General features: G+C 38.5%; 1 protein-coding gene across 9 annotated transcripts in view; it reads left to right on the top strand.

The window, feature by feature from the left end:
* ATRNL1 (attractin like 1) overlaps positions 1 to 27,385 on the top strand; it is a 543,705-nt gene that overhangs the window by 43,530 nt on the left and 472,790 nt on the right. For 8 of the 9 annotated variants that reach the window (XR_010610974.1, XM_065672331.1, XM_065672333.1 and 5 more), the window contains exons 2-6: positions 8,942 to 9,025; positions 10,997 to 11,110; positions 11,860 to 11,988; positions 15,664 to 15,872; positions 27,117 to 27,291. Coding sequence is in view for 8 of the 9 variants with exons in the window: in XM_065672331.1 (XP_065528403.1) it covers positions 8,942 to 9,025; positions 10,997 to 11,110; positions 11,860 to 11,988; positions 15,664 to 15,872; positions 27,117 to 27,291 (711 nt within the window). In the remaining variant the exon portion in view is untranslated. The remainder of the gene's footprint in view (positions 1 to 8,941; positions 9,026 to 10,996; positions 11,111 to 11,859; positions 11,989 to 15,663; positions 15,873 to 27,116; positions 27,292 to 27,385) is intronic. The other variant, XM_065672332.1, reaches the window with a different exon arrangement.

Here is a 27,385-nt window from a genome sequence, read left to right on the forward strand (position 1 = left end):
CAGGTGATCCTTGAATATCAACCAAGAGTCTTGGGCCCCCTGTCCTCCAGGGCTATATCCCATAGAACCTTACTAAGCAGGTTCCTGAAGAGACCAAAGTCTCTCTTTTGAAGTCCAGGCCAGTGAGCTTTCTGCACACTCTTCTCACTGTCCTGGGGATCTCAAATTCGACCATCTCGTGATCGCTGCATCCAAGGCTGTCCTGGAGTACCACATTCTCAACCAGCCCTTCCCTGTTGGTGAGCACAAGGTCAAGCATGGCACCTCTCCTTTTCTGCTCTTCTATTACTTGCAGAAGGAAGTTGTCTTCCACACAATCAAGGAACCTCCTGGATTGCTTGTGCCGTGCAGTGCCATCATTCCAACAGATGTCAGGGTGGTTGACATCCCTCATGAGAGCAGGGGCCTGTGAGCGTGAGGCTTTTCCTATCTGTCTGTGGAGTGCTTCATCCACAGGTTCTCCTTGATCAGGCAGCCTGTAACAGATCCCTACAGTAATGTCTCCCACGGCTGTTTTCCCTTTAACCCTGACCCACAAACTCTCTGTAAACTGCTCACCTGCCCCCAGACAGAGTTCCATACTCTCCAGCCTATCCCTAACATGGAGGGCAACTCCCCCTCCCCGCCTGCCAGGCCTGTCCTTTCTAAAGAGCCTGTAACCTTCCATTCCAACACTCCAGTCATAGGAGCCATCCCACCATGTTTCTGTGATGCCTGTTATATCATACCCCCGTAGATGTGCACACATATCTAATTTCTCTTTTTTGTTCCCCATGCTATGGGCGTTTGTATAGAGGCACCTGAGCCGAGCTCCAATTGAAGCCGGCTCATTGGCTGGAGCAGCTGGAATATATCTACATTGTTCCGAGCATTTATTATAGGTGTTGGCAACTGACTGGGTGTGTTGGGATGGAATGATGCTTTGTCAACTGATAAAGTGGGGTCTGTTTAAGAGCATGTCTTCGATTAGTTGGCACATAAAAAGTTGTCTTTACTGCTTCTAAGTATACATTCTATTAACGCAAAGCAGTGTGTACCCACTATAGGAGTATGATTGGCATATGCAAATATTTTCTTAATGTAATGTATTTATGCCTCTTGATCAGTCATTGAAGAAAAATTAGAACTGGAGCATGTCTGTATGTTCTGGTTTAATATACATTGTGGAAAAAAATTAGCCAACAGCAAGGTTCTACAATACATGTATAAATGCAGCAAAATCAAATGCAAGTTCATAAGCTTTTTGACAGGTGTTAATCAATGCTTCATGCCTGGAAAACAGAACTCTGGCTTTGGGTTTTTTCAGAACATACCATTTTTCACATCTTTCTTTGGAGAAAAATATTAGACAACTTTCTTAGTCTATCACTTGAAATTTTAGTATGAGAAATGTTCTCTTGCTCTCTTCTGTGCCTTGTTCTGATATCACTGACTCTACTTTATTCCATAAAGGGGGTCCACTTTTTTTTTCCTTCTTTCTCAATGTATTCATCTGATTTTATCTGGTGCCTGTGAAAAGCCTCTTTCCCTGCTGTGAAGGTGAGGTGCAAGATCTCAACCTAGGAGGGTTGCCTACTTGTATTTATGAAGGATTTGATCTTAAAACTTTTAACCACAATGTCCTTTATTTTTCTAAATAAGATAAATTTCCCTATAAAAATGAGATAAAACAAAAATTTCCAGCAATGAGAAGTATAATCCTTGACTGGCACAAAAATACTGATATCGAGATAAGTCCATATAGCAAAATATGCTCTGATTCTTATATTCAGATCTATCTGAAGTAGGAATTGCAGAATCATCCAATACTTCACGGAATTCTTAAATGTGACACAAAGTAATACCGAGAAAAAATGCACCTCTTTATAAATGCTGCTTTTATTTCACAATGAATATTTGTGATGTTATGAATATGCTTTATTCTTTGTTTCTCCTATTTACCTGTATTATAAATCAGACCTCTGTCTGTCCATCTACCAGAAGTTTTGTGGATCTTTGTTTGCTGATGACAAAAAATACCCAATGGTTTCTCTGGTTTAAATTAGTGCCCCTTCTTGAAATATCTGATGACAATATTCTTTTGCTAGAAGATACAGGAAATGACATGGCTGGATTTTTCACAGATGCATAAATACTACAGCCAGGAAAGGCCATTTTAATAACCTGCTCTGATGTCTTATTTATTGCAGGCCATAGGTACCATGCTTCATTTGGACCAGTAATTTGACTGAATTAGAGCATAACTTTTCTCTTTCCTTGAAATGCATCAGTTTTGATTTAAAGTCTCTGCAGTGATAAATTTAAATGTTACCACTTTAAATTCTGACTCAATTATATTTGCCATAGTTTTATAACAGAGGTAATATTCCATTGTTGCGTGTTACAGTTGCCCTGTGCTGACTTGAGCCTTTAGCTTTTGTGTTTCTGGTGTGTCTGTCTGCTAGATGCAACTACCTATAGTGCCATCTATCCTTCACATAGTCTGTTATAGACTGATTAGCTTGGTGACTAATCTGTCAATGAGACTTCTGAATGTCTTTAATTCTATTGTGCAGCATCCTGACTTCTGTCTATAATTTGGTAGATGTATTTTACGGTATACAGAGAAGGGAAATGTTCTCTTGGCACGCACCTCTAATTCTTTATAGGCTTTGATTATAACCCTGCCAACTAAAAAGATATTGTGGTGTTTATGAAAGCTGACATGCAATTTAAAATGACAAAATGACAATATGCAACATCGGCTGCTGCCCTGTGCGTTCTGGTTAGAAAGCTGGAGTCTGGGTGTGATAAACCTATGGTACATAAGCAGCCACACAAATTGTTCTGGCTGTCTCCTTATCTTTGAAGCACTCTCAGCAATGAGCAGGGAATGGGGTGCAGTATGTAGGCTTCATTCTGGCTATTCCACTTCTGTAACTAAAGAGTGTGTCATCTTGTTGGCTTATCTGGTTTTGGGTTATTTGGTAGGATCACCGTTAGTCACAGAGAACTATGCCCTTGCTAGGAACTTACTTTATATGATAGAGAATATTGTCCTTGATTTGGTAAAAGGTTACATGAATGTAGTACTGTTGATCCGTGTGTTATTTATGGGATTTGGTATTTGATAACATTTGGAAATAAAAATGATACAGAAAACTTCTTGGTATGATTCAAGAAACTTACAGTAATAACACTCTGTCTTGCTGTGAATTTATTCTAAATAGGACAGCCCCTTTATCTTACTGTTTTCTATAACCATTATTACAAAGCAATGTTGTGCTCTTATTTATTCTTTACTTTTTTTTTTTCAGCAAAGTGCAGTAGATGTTTCAAAGGGTATCTACTCTTCCGAAATAATCTATTTATCACGAAATTATCAGCCTAGGTGACAAGGGAAATTGTTTGCACTTTACTCGTGCCAAAGGGCTGATCTAATAAAAACAACTCTTGTAAGTCACCTCCACTGCATTATACAGCTACTAAGAAGGCAGTGGTCATGACTGCAAATGAGTACTCAAGATATTTCACACTTATTACAGCAAAATAAATGTTCTCTGGCTTGCTATGTAAGACTTGGTATATAAACCCTATAGTAACCCTACAATTATTTTGATTGGAGTTTTAGATGTTACTGCCTTTTCTTAATAAATAAATTACTTCAGTCTAGCACACACTAGCATAGGATCCACTCCTGTAATCATCTTTACTGAGGTTCTGCTAGGGTCCAAACATCATTAGCTTTTTATCAAAATAGTGATGTGTAACTTAGACCTCCCAGATATGTTGATACTATGTTCAGCATTGTCCAAGCAACATGATTAATATGTAAAGAAGCTAGAAATAGCCCTGGAAAACCTATTTCTCATGTATGTAAACATGAAAATGTCATTTTAGGTTAAGTTGATGTTTCTCAGCAATAAGAAATATTATAAGCTTAAACTGTGTTTTTCTTAACTTCAAGCAAAAATATTGTGTTGCCAGGCGCTGATTCACATGAGAGCACCAGGCAGGAGCATAATTAGGTTCTTGCTGTGGCTTCTCTGGTGTACAGCAGGGAGGAGTGTGAATTACCAGCCGTGCCTCTCATCAGTCATTGCTTTGCTTTGAGCTACACCAGCATTTGTGTAGAGCTTCCCAGGAACCCTTGCTTTTGAGGAGTGGGGCACTGCAGCGTTCAGACCAGCTCAGTGTGTTGGGTTTCATTAGAAATATTTGTCTGTTGCTTGTGTTACCGTTATCTCTTTTTCTTCTTTCTATGCAAAAAAATATAATACTTTATTGATACTTTTTATGCCTTGAACAATGTTTCAATTATTGGAACAGCTCTCGATATTAGAGGGTTTAGTTCCATTTCATCGAAAGGAAAGTGTGTGTAAAGATCTTCAAACCACCAGCGATTTGTGACAGAGTGGCTTACAATGTGCCTAACAAACTGATGCAAGTTCTCATATGAGAAGTGAAGGAACAGCTTAAAAACCTGACAGTTTGCATGGAACTTGTCTCAGAATTTTTCATACTCCCTTGGAAAGGAAATAAATATGCATGTTTATAGTTTTATGCTTAGAATTACAGATCTCTGTTAATAAATACGCAGTTAGTGTTTGATATGAGTTCAAATGTAAATAATTTGCAGTAGATGTAGTTCTGAATATTTTTTGTGTATACGGTTTCAAAGAAGGCAGGATAGCAGATACAGAATTCCTCTTCAGCTGGACTCCTGGTGGGAAAATTTAGCTGTGATTTGGTTAGCTTGTTCAGTGTGGTCTCTGGATTTAGATCTCGTCTATTGATTTAGATCTACAAAACTGAAAGCAAAGCAGAAAAATGCAATAAGTGATAATTATTGTTAATGATTATCTTTCCACAGTACATTGGAATAAATGAGCACTTCTGAGTATGTATTTCTATTTGTTGTCATTGTTGTATCATTTTAAAGGGGAGGATGGTCAATTTTCCCATTGGAGTAAGGCCACCAGAGATGAGTGTTTAAGGCCTGAGCTATAGAACATAATCATAAAGGATGCACAAAGTAGGGTAAATTAGCAAAGTGACAGTGTGCTGGAGATACTAAACTCTTTTAGAAAGCTTTTATGTTAATAGATTATTGAATTTCAGCTGTGATTTTATTGCTCTGTATAGATTAATGTGAAGTAATATAGATGAATGGAGGAAAAAGGTTCTATTTCTGTTAAATGAATTTCTGTAAAGAATCGTAAACCACCTATTATCACTCAGAAAAAAGATAAGCTAGTTGTGTTTGAAGTGTCAGAATAGTAGTTGTTGAAAGCGGAAATAAAATGTTAAGATGGGAATAGAGAGCAAAATGAAAATCATTATTTGGATACTGTACAGATTCATGTTTCACTTGCATCTTGAATACAGCATGCTGATCTCTGCATCTCAGGGTATAGAAAAATGCCAGAGAAATAGTGAAGGCAGTGAACAAGGAGTTCTCAAGGGATAGTGAAGAAAAAGATGGGAAACAACACAGGTCATTGCATTTTGTGAATTTGGGTACTGTTGTTCATCATCTTATCTAATACCCAGACCTAAGGATGTCAGGTGAAATTGTGGAGAGGTAGGCTCAGGACAAAAACAGCTGAGACGTGTCTTCATACGTGTATGGAAATGATTCCATGTGTAAGGAAATGAGGGTGGTCTGGATGCTGCTGGTTTGAGTTTGCATGGGCAAACTCCTAGGAGAAACGTTAACCCAAAACTAATATAAAGGAACATCCTCTGGCTGAAGGATCCTCTGGTCTCTGAGCTGCAAGTCACTGAAAGTGGTATAATGCTGTAGGGGGGGAGTATCTGTAGGGATAAAGATTCTTTCCTGGGTGTCCTTTACTGTGTGTTTACTGGTTATTCGGTGGAGTTTAGGATCCTGTGTGGGAGGAATAGAATACCTAGCAAAGCCACAGTTCTGGATTTCCGAAGGGCCAACTTTGGCCTCTTCAGTCAACTGCTAAGGGAAGTCTCATGGGAAAGTGTACTAGGCGGTAAAGGGGCTCAAGATAGTTGGTTAGCATTCAAGGACCGCTTCTTCCAAGCTCAGGATCGGAGCGTCCCAATGAGTAGGAAGTCAAGTAAGGGATCTAGGAGACCGGCGTGGTTAAACAAGGAGCTGCTGGGCAAACTCAAGTGGAAAAGGAGAATCTATGGATTATGGAAGGAGGGGCTGGCCGCTTGGGAGGAATATAGGACAGTTGTTAGAGGATGTAGGGAGGCAATTAGGACAGCTAAGGCCTCCTTGGAACTCAATCTTGCTAGTCGGGTTAAAGACAATAGAAAGGGCTTCTTCAAATACATAGCAAATAAAACTAACACAAGAGGCAATATAGGCCCACTGCTGAACGAAGTGGGTACCCTGGAGACAGAGGATATAAAGAAGGCAGAGGTGCTGAATGCCTTCTTTGCCTCTGTCTTTACTCCTGCAGACTCTCCCCGAGGGCCCCGGATTTCTATAGCCCCAGAAGGAGTCAGGACAAAGGAGGAGTTTGCTTTGGTAGATGAGGATTGGGTTAGGGATCAGCTATGCAAACTGGACATCTGTAAATCGATGGGTCCGGATGGAATGCACCCACGGGTGCTGAGGGAGCTGGCGGAGGTCATTGCTAGGCCACTTTCCATCATCTTTGGTAAGTCGTGGGAAACGGGCGAGGTGCCTGAGGATTGGCGGATGGCAAAGGTCACACCAATCTATAAGAAGGGCAAGAAGGAGGACCCGGGTAATTATAGACCGGTCAGCCTTACCTCCATCCCTGGAAAGATGATGGAACAACTTATTCTTGACTCCATCACTAGGCATATCAAGGATGAGGGGGTCATTAAGAACAGCCAACATGGTTTTATGAGGGGGAAGTCATGTATGACCAACCTTATAGCCTTCTATGAGGAAGTGACTAGGTGGAGGGATGATGGTAGAGCGGTAGATGTAGTTTTTCTTGATTTCAGTAAGGCATTTGATACTGTCTCCCACAGCATCCTCATAGATAAGCTAAGGAAGTGTGGGCTTGACGATCAAGTAGTGAGGTGGATCGAGAACTGGTTGAAAGGAAGAAGGCAGAGAGTTGTGGTCAATGGCGCAGAATCTAGCTGGAGGTCTGTGACTAGTGGAGTTCCTCAGGGGTCGGTGCTGGGACCGGTGCTGTTTAATATTTTCATCAATGACCTGGATGAGGGAACTGAGTGCACCCTCAGCAAGTTTGCTGATGACACAAAACTGGGAGGAGTGGCTGACACACCAGAGGACTGTGCTGCCATTCAGCGAGACCTGGACAGGCTGGAGAGTTGGGCGGGGAGAAACTTGATGAAATTTAACAAGGGCAAGTGTAGAGTCTTGCATCTGGGGAAGAACAACCCCATGTACCAGTACAGGTTGGGGGTTGACCTGCTGGAAAGTAGTGAACGGGAAAGGGACCTGGGGGTCCTGGTGGATAGGAGGATGACCATGAGCCAGCAATGTGCTCTTGTGGCCAAGAAGGCAAATGGCATCTTAGGGTGCATTAGAAAGGGAGTGGTTAGTAGGTCAAGAGAGGTTCTCCTCCCCCTCTACTCAGCCTTGGTGAGGCCGCATCTGGAATATTGCGTCCAGTTCTGGGCCCCTCTGTTCAAGAAGGACAGGGAATTGCTTGAAGGAGTCCAGCGCAGAGCCACAAAGATGATTAAGGGAGTGGAACATCTCCCTTATGAGGAGAGGCTGAGGGAGCTGGGTCTCTTTAGCTTGCAAAAGAGGAGACTGAGGGGTGACCTCATCAATGTTTACAAATATGTGAAGGGTAGGTGTCAGGATGATGGAGCTAGGCTTTTTTCAGTGATATCCAGTGATAGGACAAGGGGCAATGGGTGTAAACTGGAACATAGGAAGTTCCACGTTAACATCAGGAAGAACTTCTTTACTGTAAGAGTGACAGAGCCCTGGAACAGGTTGCCCAGGGGGGTTGTGGAGTCTCCTACACTGGAGATATTCAAGGCCCGCCTGGACAAGTTCCTGTGTGATGTACTGTAGGTTACCCTGCTCTTGCAGGGGGGTTGGACTAGATGATCTTTTTAGGTCCCTTCCAACCCTTGGGATTCTGTGATTCTGTGATTCTGTCCTTTACTGTGTGTTTACTGGTTATTCTTTAGTGTAAGGGTGTTGAGACATTAGAATAGCTTGAGACAAAGAAGCAGTGGCTGCCCAATCCCCAAAAGTGTTCAAGGCCAGGCTGGATGGGGCTTGGAGCAGCCTGGTTTAGTGGAAGTTGTTCCTGGCCATGGCAGGGGTTGGAACTGGATGAGCTTTAAGATCCTTTCCAACCCAAACCATTCTACATCCACTGCAGGGCACTGTCAGAGACAGGCTGCTGGGCTACCATTGTAATTTTGGTCTGACCTTTCATAACTGTTCATATGCATTTTATTTAGTTTCTGCGTAGTGCACTGTGATTCTGCTTCCATATCTCATCACTGACCAGGAATAAGAGAGGGTCAGGCTGGCAAATATGCTTATTTAAATTAATAATTTATGCCTTCATTTCTGTTGACCTAGAAGGGTTTTTCCACTGCTGTGGTCTAATTTCAGAGTCAGATGTAAAGCAATGGTGAAAGAAACAAGCAAACCAAACCAAAATACTCTTGAAGAAAAAAACCTTTATGTTGGCTTGGATTCATTCTGTGTGAAGGATAATTTAAATTATACGTAGTATTTTCTTGCTACTGAACTAGAAAATTTCGAAGTCTTGTGATTGCCTAGGGGAAGAATGTATATCAGTGATGTAGAATAATCATAACTCTCGTTTTTATGAGCAAAAATAGTGTAAAAAGAAAAATGAAGAGAGACTTGACTCTTCGATCCCCACTGCTTTCAAGTATTTCAGTTTTCTTTCCATCTAGAGAGAATCTGATGGCATGTTGATGATGTGTCTTCTGTTGTGCTGTCTCTGGTTTATTAAAGCACTGTTTTTTTTTCTTGTAGGTTAACAGAACCTTCTGGATATTTAACAGATGGACCAATAAATTATAAATATAAAACTAAATGTACATGGTTAATTGAAGGATAGTAAGTATTTATTTTCATAGCTTACATTTTCTGACAGTTTGATACTATGTATTCTAGACATCCAAAGAACTCCTGAAGTAGAAACTTCATCTGGATACAATCTAAGCAGTTTTTGTTTGTTTTTGCTTGTTTCTGTTTAAATGCTATAAAGTTAAAAAAGAAAAAATAAAGGTAGGATTTTCAAGATTGCTCAGTTGGCCAAATTCCATTTCCATTCAAACTGCTGGCAAAAGTTAGGCTGACATTGGCATTTGGCCAGTGTTGCAAGCTCTCAAAACCCTATGATAAATGTGTTGCCTGTTTGAGTACCTTTGCGTGAATTCCAAATGCAGTTACAGAATCCTATTATTTAACTCATTATCTTACCTATTTGTCTTATTTAACTCATATCAGTGATAAATCAGGAATGGCTTCAAGTACAGAATGCTTCCAGGCTAAAGGATAATTTTTCAGTTCTATGTTGCTCAAAAGTTAGTGCTTTTATAAAGTATTTTCTTTTTCATTCTAGTTTTCCTCCTGTACTTAGTTTTAAAATCATATGGTGCCCTCAGTTTATACAGTTGAGATGTTTCATGTCTGTTGCAGATTTTTTCAGTTTATATAGCACAAACACACAGACATGCACAAAGGAATAATGAGACACATACACTGGTGTGACTAAACCATTAAAGGCACACTTTTGTTAAAGTTTAGTGGAGCCTTTTTTCCCCCAGAGCCATGGTGTGAGGATTTCACTGGAGAATTTACAAGGTCTGAATTCTATATGTTCTAGAAGAAAATAGCTGCCTTCTGCATTTTAATATTGTCATAATCTCAACTACCTTAGATGTCTGCTCTATCTCTGCAGTCCAGTAATGACCTATCAGATATAATTTTGTTCTGCTTATATGCAATTTAATAAAATAATTTAAACACAACAGTAATGATATAGGTAGTTTACAAAATCATTTAAGTAGAAACTTCAGTATGTAGGTGACCAGGCTATAGCTGAATATCTTTCTGACATAGCCAGGCTTCTCTTTTTACCCATCTCAGGAGTATTTACGCTGTACTATGCTGAAGTGAAAACATGCCTCAGGACTGTATGCAAGCTCTGCTTTGAAGTTGGTTTTCATTCTGTTCCTCCACTTTGCAGGAGGTAGAGTGGGTGCTGATGGAAGCAATGTGCTGCACAGTATGTGTACGGGTAATGCAAGCCAGTAACATAGTGCATAATGTCAGCACACAAGGAAGCCACATATATATAAGATAATCTCTCTTAAAATGAAACAAGAGCGTTCCCCAAATGATCTCCCTCCCACACAGAAAAGTGTTTTACAAACTGTATTCGAGTCTGTCAGTAGGGGGTAAAAAAATAATTAAAATGAAATAAAAGGCAATGATTGTTATGTTGGATGGAATATATTTATGAGTCTGCTAATTTTGTCATATGAGAAAATTCCTCTTTCAGAATTCTTACAGTCCCCATTTGGATCTCTACCAAAACCTGGTGAAATGTGATTCCTAGGTGTCAGGGGGACAAGTGGGCAGTGAGAAAGAAATATCTTGCTCTAGTATTGCTTGCTATTTTAAATGTGTGTTGAGTTTTATCTTCAATAACTCATGTAATATTGCAGTGAGGGTGTGTGTTTAAGTATCATAGTCATGACATTTTAAAGTAAAGCTAGTATATTAAAATGGGATATTGTAATTGTTCTGAATAGTGACAAAATCTGATAAACTTTAGTATCTTAAGTTCAGGGCTTATTAGACTTAGGACTGAAGTTATTATTTATATTAATTAATTTTTGTTAAGTCTTTTAAGATAAAGTGAAATTCTTGATCTCTTTGAAATGTTTAGTTCTCAAAATGTTTTAATAGAGTTATGCTGCATGATTGATTTTGCTGTTTTTTATCTTGTGTATTCAGTACTTCTGCAAATAATGTTTTACATCAATGTTGTGTGTTGTTTTTTTTCCCTTCCTTTTTCAGCCCAAATGCAATACTGAGATTAAGATTTAATCACTTTGCCACAGAATGTAGTTGGGACCATATGTATGTATATGATGGAGATTCAATATATGCACCTTTAATAGCTGTATTTAGGTGAGTGTGTTTATTAGTCTTTTATTCCAAATAGTCATGTATGGACATTCTTAGTTTGCAGAGGAAAAAAAAAACTATCATTAAAAGCTTTAATTTGTTAAATAGCTTGATTTCTTTTGTTAAGGTTGTGGAAGCACTTATTTAAAGGTATATTCTAATAAATTGCAAAGCACTACCTTTTTTCGTTAGGTCGTCATAGCATGAATCCATTATTTGGCTTGTACTTAGTGCTGACATTGCATGGAGTGTTAATGGTTTTGGACAGGCAATCAGAAATAACTGGACTATGGCATATGACAGGGGGTTGGAAATAATCCTAAGGTCCTTTCCAAACCTAACCATTTTATGATTGTTATGTGGGAATAGAACTCGTGCTGAAAAACAAGTGAGTGTTAAGCATCTGTCTGAAGGATATATGTATTTCCAAAGCTAAAATAAGCTTTTTAAAATCAAATTGACAGTGCATGCACCCTCAAATGTGAAATTTTGCATTACTGTGTGAAGGAGGAGTTTGTTTAGATTTTAGATTTTATGCATATTTTGTACTATTAGTTTGTTAAAAATAAATTTGTCAATATGGCATGGGGGCAGGGGCGTGGCAGGGGGGTTGGAACTGGATGATCTTAAGGTCCTTTCCAACCCTAACTGTTCTATGATTCTATGAATATAATAGTAGAATAGGTGACTCCTCTTCCTCCCCCTACCACCCCAAGGCTGATTAAAATCATGGTTCTCATTTTCTTTTCCAGTGGTCTAATAGTTCCTGAAGTGCGTGGAAATGAAACTGTTCCTGAAGTAGTTACTACGTCTGGCTATGCATTGCTACACTTCTTCAGTGATGCTGCTTATAACTTAACTGGATTTAACATTTTTTACTCGTAAGTATTTTTTAACAAGTCATTACTTTAGTATTTAGCCTGTCATTTCTTTCAGGAGAATGCTATGATCAGGGGACTGGAGCACCTCCCGTATGAAGACAGGCTGGGAAAGTTGGGGCTGTTCAGCCCGGAGAAGAGAAGGCTGCGTGGAGACCTCATAGCAGCCTTCCAGTATCTGAAGGGGGCCTGTAAGGATGCTGGGGAGGAACTCTTCATTAGGGACTGTAGTGATAGGATAAGGGGTAACGGGTTAAAACTTGAACAGGGGAAGTTTAGATTGGATGTGAGGAAGAAGTTCTTTCCTGTGTAAGGGTGGTGAGGCACTGGAATGGGTTGCCCAGGGAGGTTGCGAGTGCTCCATCCCTGGCAGTGTTCAAGGCCAGGTTGGATGAAGCCTTGTGTGGGATGGTTTAGTGTGAGGTGTCCCTGCCCATGGCAGGGGGTTGGAACTATATGGTCTTGAGGTCCTTTCCAACCCTAACTATTCTATGATTCTATGAAAATGAACAAGCCAGGGAAGGTGTTTATTGATATATTAATCACGTAAGAGCTATACTTGCTGGCTTTAGAAATACAGAGCTAGGGTTGCAATAAGTTGTAATTACAGTACCAGTTGTAAAGAAAAGAAAATGAGATAAAATATATTGTTCTGAGTGAAGCCACAACGTGGCCATTCCTATGCCATATGGAACTAGAATGTATCCCTTCCAGTATTTACCCAACACATGTAGTTGTCATATGGAATAGAAAGGAGATTATATGTGCTGTCATATCAATTTGCTTCTCTTGAACTAGAATCATCTGTTCCTTGATTTTAATTGCTGAATGTACTTCTGTGGCTTTTGAAACCTTCACTGAGTTCCTACTTTTATTTTTGTGCCAGCCACAAGGGTTTTGTTCCATTTCTTCTCTAATTCTTGGGTGCTTTCCCCTCCTGTTTTTCATCTTAGTCTACATCCTGCCTTCATGGTTCTTATCTGCATTGCCTGTCTTCTAGTTACTGTGATGGTGAAGTCATGAAGTCATGCTTGTTTTCCTCCTTTCTGCTTTACTGTGTCAGCATCTCTAAAGATGCATCCAGTGGACCTGAGACTTTTTCTTCTTATAAGCACCAGCTGTTGATTGCAATTTCTGTCTCATTTGGGACATGCTTGTGATAAATAATGCAATGTCTCTTTATACTGGATGCTTTAGTTCAAGAGGGGATTACTGGGTCCTGTTGGACCCGTTTCTTCACGTGATATTTTTTCCTATGGTTGAAGATACTCTTGTTCCTTTTTTTCAATTCCTTCACATTCTGAAATGCCAGTTTTTGGGGTGTGGTGGCCAGCACTGCACTTTAAATGTGGAAATACATTTAATATTTTTGTCATGTTCTTTATTAGTTTAAAATTCCTATTTGTGCTTTTTACCATAGCTTTACTCTTGGCAGAAGTCTTTGTTAAATTATCTATGGAGAGATTGTTTCTGTAACTTGCAGTGGTTTGCCTCCGTTTTACCAGTTAATAAATAGCTTTCAGAGTTTGGGAAACCTTACTTTACATATATTGCATTGGAAATAGCAGCCTAGAAGACAGGGTATTTTTGTCAATTGACGTCAGTAAAATGCAGTCACCTGGCAGACTTCTCTGCTGTAATTAGATACATTTTTCAGTGATCCCTGAAGCTTTTATTACACTACTTTGTGTTTGTCTTGGGAGCAAATGGCAATATGACATGGCATTCTTAAGAAATGAGTAGATGTGCTCCACATTCTTTCATGACTTGTTGAAGTGGTGAATGCTACATATTATTACCTAATTTTTTTGAAGGTTTAAGCTAAATAAAAAACCTGCCAGTTTTTAATTCCATGAAACACATAAGTCAGGAAATTTTATGTACTCGGTTCCTCTGTTTCTTCTATTGCAGTGGACACTTTTAAAATATGTTTTTTTTTTTTTATTTTTTAATGAGCCATCAGTAGCTCTTTGTTATAAAGCTTTATGGTACATAAACATAGAAGTACCTGCAATTGCGTTTTATGGCTGCATTAACTTTTTTCTGTCACCGATCTGTTGCACTGTGCTTCTGTTTCCCTCTTTCTTCCTTGATTTGGTAACCACAAAGCAGTTTCTGACTTTATCTTGGTGGGCTGCTTATATCCCTTCATTCTGGGGAAGACAGAAGCGCAACATCTGTGTCTGAAATGCAATGCCAGTTGTGAACAATAGTTGCTTCAGAATTCCCTGGGTAAATTTTGTGTTCCTTGAAGTCAGGCAGCCTGCTTTTAACTCTGCTCATCCAGTTTTTCTTTCTGTTTGAATCCTTAATGAGCCTGTTGGAGTGGGAATGTGTCTACTTTTAAACTGGTATATCTGCTACTGGAAAGACTTAACTGTTGACTTTCCTGCAGAACTCTCTCCTTGTGGAGTCAGGAGGAGAGGCTCCTCAGAGCTGTGGTATACGGAAGTTAGTGCCATCAATGGTTTTAATGCCATGCATGTTAATAGACAAAGTCCCAGGACATTTGCAGTTAAGATATGAAATTTTCTTGTTTGGTAATGTAGCAGAATCTGTCCTCTGAGGTGTGAGTCTCCAGAAAATGAAAGCATGTCTTCTGACTATCCAACCACAGCTACATTTGGCCGAAGTCCAGCTTTGAACAATTCCTCACTATTTCAGTTTCTTTCTTCAGTAAGGGCAAGGAATGCTATGAACAGGATCCAACCCTTGGATCTACAGGGAGGAGCCTGCGTTACCAGCAGGCGTTTGTACTAACAGTTTATTCTCTGTTTCAACCCAGCCCTTTGTGAGACATAAGAAAGGTTTAAAATCTTTTTTGGACTCCATCAGGCACATACTGCCTGAGATTCTGTTCATGCAGACTCTTGGACCCACATACTTCAATGTCTTTCATCCCTCCTCATCTCCAAGGAATTGCCTGCATTTCTGGAACCAGTTTCCATAGCTTTGCAATCCAGTTGCCTGTGATCTCAGTGTTTGTAGGGTGTATCACAGAAATGCTAACTCCAATACCGGTCACAAATTTCTTTCAGCCTAATCTTTCCTCTTCTGCATCTGACTGCAGAGTTAGGGAGGCAAGGTTAAGGTAGCTCTGTTATTAAAGATTCAAAGCATGAAGTGCTACTTGTAAGTGGTTTCAGGGTATTAGCGATCTTGTCATCTTCCTTACATTGTTTTTCAAATGCTACTCATCTCAGATGCTGGATGTACTGTTTTATAGATTGGACCAAAGCCACCCATGAAAACCCTTAAACTGTATGCCTGTGTTATGGAGAGTTTAAAGGTTACTGCTCACAGTCACTTCTAGTGTGGATGTTCTTAGAAATAATAAGCATTTAAAGGGACTGACTATAAAGCTGATACTGGAACACAGGAAAAAATAGGTGGTGATCTGTCCTTCCGCTTAATGTCAATACTTCTTGTTAAAGTACAAAGTGTTTGTGATCTTGACTGCATCACAAACTGTGTGTGTAAGCCTGGATGAATACGTTTTCAGCTCATGTGCCTGTAAAATCACCATTAAACTTGTATTTTATCAGTACACAGAAATTTTTCAGGAGAAAATACTTTGTCTAACAAGTACTGTTGCAATACTGTCAGATCAAACCATGATGATGGTTTGTAATGAACTCTTGGCTTTTAATTTTCCTTATTTTATGTGTTTGTTTTCAGAATTAATTCATGTCCTAATAACTGCTCAGAACATGGAAAGTGCACAACCAGTGTGTCTGTACCAAGCCGGGTATACTGTGAGTGTGACAAGTATTGGAAAGGAGAAGCCTGTGATATTCCATATTGTAAAGCCAACTGTGGCAGTCCAGATCATGGCTACTGTGATTTGACAGGCGAGAAGCTGTGTGTTTGCAATGATAGCTGGCAAGGTAAGGTTTTGTTATTTGGAATCAAGTTAATATTTAGAAGACTGCTTTTAATGCATCCTATCTAGAATGCATATTAGCATCTTTAAAGAATAAACAAAAGGAATAAAATAATGTCTGGAGGAACTTTTCACACGGACCAAGGTATGTGTACTTTAATGCTGTAAAAGGCTCACAGCTTTGATGTTTTCTGTCTGAAGATAATGTGGAAATATCTGACCTAAACTTCCTTGTGGTGGGCATTCTTCTTTTTGCCTCATTAATTTGAAAAATTAATAGCAGTAATTACTCAAGAGTTGTGGGCACTTCTGAAGGCCAAGTTCCTCCATAGTGTAATTTCCTATTCTATTAATTTCTTTAATGCCTAGATAGATTTGATTTTCTTCCCCCTCCCTTCCTGAATGTCGCATCATCACATCGTATTTTTAGTGCTTCCTGAAGTAAGTTTCACTGCCTGGCTTTTCATTGTGCATTATTGTAAAGCCTCTCAATGAAAAATGAAGGTAAGCTGTTTTGTTGAGATGGTGCAAGAAAGTCAGTGTGGACTCATACTGTAGAGTAGTAACAGGTGTACTGTAAACATGTGCTGTAGTTTTACTCTCAGCAGCATAAATAATTGTTTCTTATTAAAGATCAATTATTTAAGATCCTAAATGCGTAATTCATTTTCAATAACTATGCTACATGTTTGTAATTTTTTCTTTTTATCCTTTACCAGTCCTATTGGAAGTCTCAATTGGATTAGCTTGCTGTGCATTGAAATTGCCATTATTCTCTTACAAGAAATGAATAAGTACCTCCAGATTACTTAGCTGATGTGCCCTCTTCACATTACTTCCTGCTTCTACTTTTGTTTTAATTGCTGTTTCTTTTTGCATGTCAAAGGAAATGACTTTTTTACTGCTATTAGCTGTTACACCTATTAGACCAATGACACCATGAGATTTAATACATTCCTCTTCTTCATTAATGAAGTTATTCATTAAAAGGCAGTCAGTGCACCCGCAGAAAGGAACTGGGTTAGCAATATGGTCATTGAATGGAAACAGTGCAGACTTGTTGCTGAGTCCTTTAGACCCTTCCATGGTTGTAGTGCACAAAAAGAGATCCTGAAAGCTTAATCACTGTAAGGAAGCTGTGAATAGAACTCGTAGCAAGAATACCACCCTTTTATTTGTGCATTGGGTCCTTGCAGTTTCAGATCCCTGTGTATAAAATCACAACTCTTTGGAAATGCTGTTTAGGCTGAACCTTCATTTAACATTTGAAGTTTTGAGCATAAAATGAAATTAGAAGTCTAACTTTCACTGTTAGTGCCTTCCTTTCATCTAGCGTTTCTGTGCGTAATAGCTTCCTGTTCTTTCCTGCAGTGAGTAGGATTAGATGCTTTGTTTTCACTTGGATTTTTCACTGAACCTACATAGGTTATGATTTTTTTTTTAACTTTGTGATAGCTGAGCTGGCTTGGATAGATAAATATTTTTTTCTTATTAAATACTAAACAGTACTAAACTTTCCTGAAGTTCTCTGGGAGATTGCTTGCTTCTCTGTTCTAGTCATCTATTTATCTATTTGCATCTATATACTTTAATAGTTTCTAAGCTGGCAGTATCTTCTGTGGAGGTTATTTGCAATGCTGGAAACCAGAAACGGTTATTTTATTACTCTTGATGTCTGCCAAGTTTATTGTGTGTTCGGGAACTCAAACCAAGTGGCTAAAGTAGGGTCTTGATTTCTCTGTTTTTGAGGAGAATTCTAGGGTTTGGGTTTTTCTGAGTATATTTATTCCCTGTATTAAACATAAATAAAATCTTTGGACTGCATTGAGATGTACAGTAAATAAAAACCATGGTTCAGAACATAAAGGTATTTCATTTTCCAACATGAGGAGTTTTTCCTTTACAATGGTGACATCTTGTGGATGATGGGGAAGGAGCATCTCTGAAAACAAAAATTCCACTTTAAAAGTATTCTGAGAAAAGAGAACACTGTGCTTTGGGAAAGAATAATTGTTTTAAGTAAAAATTAGGATCCTCTCATTGTTAGATACATTTTGTGGAAGAAGGATCTTGTAGATATTTGAAGTTAACTTTTAGTTGTACAAATACACACTGAAGCCGTAATAGAAACTTATAAACGTGGAAATAAAATAATGTAATAATTTTATTTTTAACAAAAAGTACACTTAAAAAAGTGTACTTGTTATATGGACTTTTTTGTTAAAAGAAAGTATTTTTAATAACGCTAATAATGTTCAATAATGCTAAACATTTCTGAAATGTTTGATCTCAGAAGTACACACAGGAAAAAATCAGATGAATTAAAAAAATTCAGGCAACATAATGAAGGCTGAAATTTATCTTGAGTGATTCCCTTTGAGTACTATATCATATTTCACTGTCCCATTACTGCCTAAACTGTCTTTATATTCTAAAGCAGCATGTGTTGATGCTGCTGGTACAGGCTGTGGATGTCACTCAGGAAAAAAAACCCAAAGCAAGTTACCTATTTGCTCTCTTTGTCTTTGCTAGGCACAGATAACAAAGAAATGTGGCTTTGGCTGAGACAAAAGTGGTGGCTCTTGCATGATTTGACCAATTTAAGAAGTTGAAAAAGATCGTTTATAGGATCATAGAATCATAGAATAGTTAGGGTTGGAAAGGACCTCAAGATCATCTAGTTCCAACCCCCCTGCCATGGGCAGGGACATCTCACACTAAACCATCCCACACAAGGCTTCATCCAACCTGGCCTTGAACACCGCCAGGGATGGAGCACTCACAACCTCCCTAGGAAGATGTTACCTTTTGCTGAGCATGTGTTTATAGCCAGCAAATTCCATCCCTGCCTATGGCAGGAGGTGTTAGGATTCGATTAAGTTTAAGGTCCCTTCCAACCCAAACCATTCTATGATTCTGTCGAATTCTCTTTGGTATCAGGATCACTGTGTCTTGGATTGTCTCACGCTTTAAGTGAGCAGAGGAGCTTTCCAAACCGTTAATTTCTGTAATGGTTTAAAAATTCAGGATGACTGTGAGGGTTGTAAACAGTTCCACCTTTTTAAGAGGGGGTAAGTGAACATGATGAAAATATCAGTAAATACTATGAATATGTTGTATGCTTTTTAAAAGTAATACCACAGGTTGTCTAGATGTTCTTTGATTTCTTTAAAGGAGCTTGATTCAACACACTGCACAGGAAATAACTATCCTGCCACATATTAAATAGGTTAAAACTGTTTAACAAAGGGTACCTTCAAAGTAAACCTGGTTCTCCATATGTGCTGTTTTTTGGAATGCATCGTGAGGTAGTTTGAAAACACAGCAACTGCATTCCTTTTAGATGAAACTACACCAGACGAGTTCCAAGGTTGCACATAATGCACACGAGCCACAAACAGGCATTCAGTCCTAGGAACTGGATCTAGCTCAAAGTTATAACATCAATAAAAATTCTGTAATGCATATAGTTATTTCTCCCTGCAGATCTGCTCCTAGCAGATAGAGATGGAGCAGAAGACCAGATTCTGAAATTGAACTAATTAACTTTGAAATAAGTCTATTAGAAATTGAGGCAGCTTGAATTTTATAACATTTCTCTAAGGGAAAACGAGCCTTTATGTAAGGAGAAAAGTAAACAATGGAAGTATAAAAGGGATGTTATGACTACTGCTGTATTTTCTTGGCTCATTGCTATGGTGTTTATTCTAACAGCATCTTGAATATGGCCAGTACTGCTGTGTCAGTGTGTGTCTATACTTGACTTAGACTATCCTGAAAAGGCAAACCTTTTTCCTCAATGCTTGGATTTAGCAAAGCTGTGCTTGTGTGGTGGTGGTTTATTGAAACCAGTGGAGGAGGATTGATACGTGAGCTCAGGGAGTGGCATTTGAAATTGAGAACTGGAAAGAGCTTGTGCCAAATGCTGTGATGTCTGAAATCTGGGATTTGGGGCTGTTGCACCTGGATGTTCTTGAACAGAAAGCACACAAGTACATATTTTCGGAGAAGAGGATGTATGACACAACACTTGCTTTGGGCAAACCTGGTTTTGGAAGGAAAAAGTAAATAGAAGAAGATGTCTTAACTCTTCTGCCCTGTGATAATGCTCTCTTTGTCTAGATCTTACTTTTTGGGTTTTCTCCTGGCTGACTATCAATACTGTCAGAAGAAACTGCAGTTTTACAGTCTGGGAGATGTCTTGTGCATTATATGTCAATTAGTATGTGTACGTAAAAACACAAGCCCAAGGAATCCTTTCCTTCCCTAGTTTTAAGTTAAAATCCATTTTATGCACTCCGTATTTGTAAATATAATTATGCATATCATAGAAATGAGAGTTGTCAAAGGAAGTTTTGCATTTACAGAGGAAATCCTAGGAAGGAATTGGCTTAACATGGATGGTTGTTTCATACATACTGAAAACTTACTCAGTTTTATGTTCAGATTGAGTGTAATAAATTGTCAAGCATCCTTTGAGGACTTTGTGCTATTTACAAACAAAATACAGCACAATTAGAAATCTAGTGTCTAAAATTTGGAGAAAATTAAATATCCTTATTGCAGAAGAAAGAACATCACAGTTAAATGAAGAGCCAACTTCAATTTTAAATACCTTTGTGGTCTCATCTGATGATTAGTGAAAGCAAGCTTAATAGAATTTATTGGATGCATTCCAATAAATGGTTGGTTGTACTGAAGTGATTCATAATGGTCTAGATGTACAATTGGGCTGAGATTTAGGGAGTCCCCTGCAATTTGTAAGTTTTAATGAAAACCTTAATGAATTTAAAATAAATATTTATTTAAAATGGATGCATGTAAATGTAGTAGTTTAGAATGTGCAAGCACTTGATTAAACTAATGAACGAATGCAGTGCTATGGCCTGAATGTGGGAAGTGGATAGATAGCACTTATCTCCCTGACAAGGGAAGATGCTAAGTTTAGCTTATTACATGTGGCACCTTTATTTTCAGAATAGGAAGAAAGTGATTCAAGCAGCCCAAAACTTCATGGCTTGCTTTCAGCAGTGTGTAAAGTTCTAGACCGTAACTTGAGGAAAGAAATAATGAAGCACATGTTGTGATTGAATAGTGAAACAGTTGAAATGTGGATTTGTCAGTGTAGTTCATGCTAAAATAATTTGTAGGAGAAATTACGAGAAAATCCAATATATTTATCTGAAACCAGCATTTGGTAATAGGAAATCATTGAAACTGAAGAAATTAGGGAATACAGAAGGGACCAGTAAGAGGGACATAGCTTCTTAATTGTGAAATGTGAGTGGGTGTGCTGCACATCTAACTTGGAATGCAAAGGTATCAGTGCTCTTTAAAGACTGAACTTGGGACTGATCTTGTTACATAATTTCTATAATCTACTCATAAAACTGCTAATGAAATCTGGTAATACAAAGATGGGAGTTACTTTAAATACAAAGGAGGAGCAGAGTATCCTTCAAAACAGAGTTAATGCGTGGGAGGTAATTACTTCATTGTAAACTGTAAATTCATACATTTAGGGACCAAGAGTATTAAGAATTTGTTTTATAATCTTGAAGTGTGGAAGGTGGCTAGGAAAGCTTCCAGTAAAGACTGCTGTGGGATCAGGCTTTATTCTCCTTTACCAATGTAGTTGATCCCGAGTTTGAGACCTAAAGACAAACAGTTAAAGGGCAGTGTTGAATATAGGCAGAAATGGCAGGCAACACAGCCCTTTTGGCTTGCCTACTGAGACTGACCGTGCAGATACTCTTCCTGGCCGAGGAAGGAAAGGGGACTGAATAATAGCAACCAGATGGCATGTCAAGAACCATATCAGCTTGTGAGCATTAGGGTTTCTGATTAATTCATGGAGAAAGCTGAGACCTGGCACAGCTTTCTGCCATGCTGGAGACCTATCCAGGACTTCTTTGCCTACCATTAAGTCTATTTGGAGCAAGACTGTTTGTAGGAGGTGGGAAATAATTACATCCTGTATGGATATTGTGGAGTTGTGCGGTGGCAGTGTAGGGGTGCATGAATACACCTACTACTAGAGCCATTCTTGAACAGCATTTATCTTTGCATAGCAGCCATTTATTTTTATGTAGTTTATATCTCCCCAGTTTCCTGTAAGATAAGTGATACACTGCTTGGTAAAACTTCCAATGGGATTTTTATTGCAAATATATTCAGATACATTCTCTTGGAAATATTTTTCATAATCTCAAATTCAGTGTTATATGAAGATTTTATTGGGTATTCGAAAGCGGTAATATTAGGTTTGTATTTGTGGTGTTTGAAAATTATGTTAAAGCAATAATTCTCAACTCAAATGATCAGATATCAAAGAATAGATAACAACAAATGCTTTATTTAAATGCTTTGATTAGATTGTATGGAAAAGAGGACTGTGACATTTACATTCATCACATCAATACTTCATTTTTTTTCCTGTGATCCCAAAGGAAAAGATTAGAGTCAAAGACAGTAGATGATATTTTCTGATTAGGTGGAAATTGATCTTACGATTTGAACTACTGGAATAGATTGTTACTTTGGCAGTTCATGAAACTCCTCAATAAACAGAAATTAGATTCTTTCTCTTGTGTTGTGTGGGTAATCACTTTTTTTTTTAAACCTATAGAATTTTCTCCTACCTTTGAGGATAATGTAATTGACTTCCAATTCAGATTTATAAAGTTGTTTGCTGTTTTTAAAGCTTCCCCTCCTGCCCCACACCTCCCTTCCCCCCCCCCCCCCCGGTGGGTTGAGTGACACATTAGGAAGATAAGAAAGAAGTCCAATTTTAAGTAAGTGGAAAAAAATAATATTTGCATAGAAAATAATAAAATGTATTTTTCATTAAATTTGCTGTGCAGCTGTAGTGCTCTTTGTTACACAAAAGCCACGTATTCAGTGAATGCGATGTTCCTGAAGGGAAAATGTATTTGTGCTGAAATAATAGTGATATTTCATGTTATATGTATCTAAGTAGGAAAAATCTGTAAATGGTTTTTTAAGTTCTATGTTCACCTTGCGCTTCTAAGGCAATAGCCATACAAAAGTGGTGTTTAAATAGTGTTTCAGTAGTAGTCAGTATTATTCTATTGCTTTTTTTAACTATATATTCCATTTTTGTACTGATTAATACATACTGTGATAAATCCATGAATGTTTTACTCTTTCACTGAAGAGGCAGTGCTGGCCACACAGTCTTGGCACATTTAGGCATACATGGGCAGGGTGAAAGATAAGGGAACATAGATAAGGGAACACATCCAGATTAAAAGTTACCCTGGTTAAAAATAAAAGCAAGTTTCAACTTGGATGTATTCTCTTATCTGGTTCATGGTGAAGCCATGTGAAAACTGGTGCCAGTAGCGATGATAGTTGAAAAGAGTAAGCAGTGAGGGGAGGTCAGGGGTGCCTCTTCTGTGGCAATGTTGACTGGTGTTACTTCAGCGCATGTGTGCATCACGTACAGGGTATTGATGTGTTCTTCGGAAAAAAACCTGATGCTTTCAAAGCTTCTGAGTTCAGGTGAGGCTCCTTAGGATGCATCCTTCTTCCATGCCAGAACAAGACCTGTGTACATGGTGCATGTCCTCTCTATCTTACGTTTCCTGTTGTTCAGCATAGACCAGCAATGAAGTACTGAGGCTGTAAGAGTTACCTGCAACACTCTTTCAATCACTGATTTGGTTAACAACGCTGTTAAGATTTTGCACTGTTAACTTTTTATGCAAAATTTCTGATGTCCTCATGTCCTGGGTTCAGCAGTAGCGGTCATTTTTTCTCCCTCTTAGTAGCTGGTGCAGCACTGTGTTTTCACTTTCGGCCTGGGAACAGAGCTGATAACACCAATGGTTTTAGTTACTGCTCAAGTGTTTAGACTGGCCATAGGACTTTCTGAGTTTCATGCTCTGCCAGGGAGGAGGGGAAGCCAGGAGGAAGCAGAGACAGGACGCCTGACCCAAACTAGCCAAAGAGGTATTCCATACCACAGCACGTCATGCCCCAGGAGGTAACTGGGAGTTACCTGGAAGGGCACTCTCTGCTCGGTCAGGCTCCTTTCGGCGAGTGGTATCATATTCTCTTCCCTTGTTATTTCTCTTATCATTATTATTATTATTGGTGGTAGCAGTAGTGGTTTGTATTATATCGTAGTTACTGGATGTGCTTATCTCAACCCGTGGGAGTTACATTCTTTTGATTCTCCTCCCCATCCCTCCGGGAGCTGGGGGAGGGGGGGATAGAGTGGGCTGTGGCAGACTTGTTGACAGGCTTTAAACATTGATACATTCACTGTCATCTGAATGTATTTTGTATTTGCTATCTGAATTCCTCCCGTTTCTCTTTTTCCAAACAAGAAAAACCTCAGGAATCAATCGGCCTGCGAGGTTATTTGTGGTCTTATTCACTATTTGCCACTAGGGGACACTGCTGACCACTGCATATCTGTGCAGGAATGGTCGCTGTAATAAAAGTGTGTTCATTTTCTGACTCGAGGCACCATTTTCGAAATTCTAATCCCTTTCCTGATCAAAGAGTACTTAATCAATTGTTTATTTTTAAGTGCTTCTGGATTCAAATAGTTTCCTCCAGTGATTCACGGAATCAGAATCTTGCTGAGGTTACAATTCTGTTACAGTATCTATTATTAATGCTTAAGAATAATATACTGAATTGTTCATACTCTCCTTAGACCTCATTCAAATACAATTAATCTTTTCTGGGTAGAAGGTATAATGAACAATGGGAATTGAGTGTCTCCATTATTTAACGAATGGAAGGTCATCTGGATACAAGTGGACATCCTTCTGTAGAGTACTAGGAAAAGTTGACAACTGGTTAAGCACAGACTGGATGCATGGTTGTTGTGTGTAAGAAGTAATAGTAATAAATTGCCCCAAAATGGTAATACACATTGGAAAAATATAAGTGCCCCTTTCTCCCCCTCCGCCATCCCCAACCCTCAAGATAATATGCTTTAAAGTTATGGACTTGATGTAAATTAGTTTAGTTAGTAAACTTTAGCAGCAGCTCTCTTCTAAATGCCTGTCCAGTCTGTCCTTGACTCAGTGTCAACTTTTGCATCCAGGACATCCTTACTCAGGAAAGCATCCTTGCCAAGGAGATCTGATACTTTTTGTGGAAGTTACCTCCACTTGTTTGTTTAGAACATGGTTTCTTTCAAGCTGCCTTTGATAAATCTCAGACGTTATATTCAGAGAGTCTGTAGACTTTTCATATCTATCCAATATCACTTATTTGATAGACATTTATAATTTATTTCCAGATGTTATTTTCTTTTGCAAATGAAAAAGTCTTAGCCAACTTGGTAGTTCCAATTACAGAAGCTATTCAGTTCATTTGAACATACTTATTACTTTCTTGTAAACAGTCTTCAGTTCTGTCTTCTTTTTGATTAGGGTATGCAATTTTATATGTTCAAACCACTGATTTATACAGGGAGGTAACAGTGTTCCTATTCCTAATGTGGTTCGGGTGTTTTACTGTTGCTGAATGTTGATGGGATATTTTCATGAGTTTTCCCAAAATGAGACTTTGTTACTGTCTAGTGGTGGTCAGTTTAGCAACTCTTCACTCAGTCTAAAACATAGCTTGCTTTTATCTATGCTTCATGTGCAATTTTTTCGCTCAGTCACATGGTGAAGCAAGAACTTGTTCTGTGGCTCTTCAAGGGCTGATCTTACTCTTTTTGCTCTCCAGTAATTGTCTTTATCAGCAAACTTTCTTCACTCCTCATCCTCTTTTAGGATCATTAATGTCTATGTTGAATACCTTGGGGAGTAGAAATCCTTGTGCCACTCCACAGGTGACCTCCCTCCCTTTAAGAAGTGGCCATTTACTCTGTCTAGTATTCATAACTATATTTTCTAGTCAGTTGTTTAGCCATGTAAAGGCCTTCATTATTTTGCTGCAGAAGTCAGGTTTCCTTAAAAAGTCTTTAGGAAGGGAATTCTGTTAAAATCCAGTGAAAAATCCATATCGGTGTATTGATTGGATCAGCCTATCTTGATTTATTTGAAGAATTTTAAGTAGGTTTGGAGAACAGGCTGGTGTGTTTAATTTTTACTTTTGTTTTTTAAGCATGTTATCACTGAGCTTCCAGAGAAGGTTACGCCCACACTGGCTTCAACAGCTTAGGTATTTAGGGATGTCCTGCAGGTTGAGGGATGTTAGGCAGGCTGAGAGGGACATACCATTATGTTTTAGTATCAGCATCAAATTACAGAAATAATGTAGCTGTCGTACAACATCTGCATGCAATCACTGATGACAAGAATTTCAGTTCCATGATTGATAGTGTTTAAAGTGGAACACATTGGTGTCCTAAAAATTCAGTGTTCCCTGTCTAGAAATAAAGCCAGTTAATAATGATACACAGATACTGACAAGAGGCAAATAGTGCATAAGCTTTTTTGTTTGTTTAAGCAATGTTCTGGTATATTCAGGTTTTTTATAACAAGATTTTCAAGTTCTTCCAACATCTAGAGCATAAACTAATGATGAAGAGATCATGTTTTAATTATTATGAAGGAAATGAACATAAATATTTCTGCTGTTCATGATTTTAATAGTTCTGCAACTTAATTATGCATTTGGTTACTTTCTTAGAAAAAAATTGTCTAAATTTCAAAATAATAGCTGTGGATTTGCTATCTTTGTAGAATGATTTATACAATTTTACGAAATTTGAATAATCAGATCTTTTTCTAAAGCACTTTACAGTCTGTTGTACTCTTGAAAGGCAATGCAGAATGGTATTGGCAAAGGACAATTTTTTTCTTCCTAAGATTTAATAGGATATATCTATATAATTTCCTGTAATGTTATTTGCTTTGATATAAGCTATACCGTATTTGAAGTAACCACAGTAAGTTTTTCCCCAGAGGTAACATGCAGTGTGTATTGTGTTGTATGTTTTCAACCTGTATAGCATCTAAAAATATGATGCATTATGCTTTTCTTTTAATTTTTGACTCATACAATATGTGCTCAGAGAAGAATGCAGAAATGGATCATTATTATTTGAGCTAATCCAATGCTTTCAATTTGACTGACATCCCCTGTTGTCAATTTATTTCACTGAGCATCTGTTAAACATAAAAGTGTATACTGTATTTTATCAGAATGAGCAATCCTGACATCTGTAATTAAGCCTCCCTGTTTCTGCTTTGGTGGCTCTAACATCCCTGTCTAACAGATTGTACAAATTGCACATTTGTTTACAAAACAGGTCCAGATTGTTCTTTGAACGTCCCTTCTACAGAGTCTTACTGGATTCTACCAAATGTAAAACCATTCAGCCCTTCTGTGGGCCGGGCTTCCCATAAGGCAGTCCTGCACGGGAAATTTATGTGGGTGATTGGTGGCTACACTTTTAACTACAGTTCATTCCAAATGGTGTTGAAGTAAGTGATTTATCCTTTTGTCATATCCTTTCTGATGCAGCTTAGGGAAAACAGATCTTACCAGGGAGGTAGTCTCTACACTGCAATTTTATGT

This window comes from Lathamus discolor, chromosome 3 (genome assembly GCF_037157495.1).
Source record: "Lathamus discolor isolate bLatDis1 chromosome 3, bLatDis1.hap1, whole genome shotgun sequence".
Lineage (NCBI taxonomy): Eukaryota > Metazoa > Chordata > Aves > Psittaciformes > Psittacidae > Lathamus > Lathamus discolor.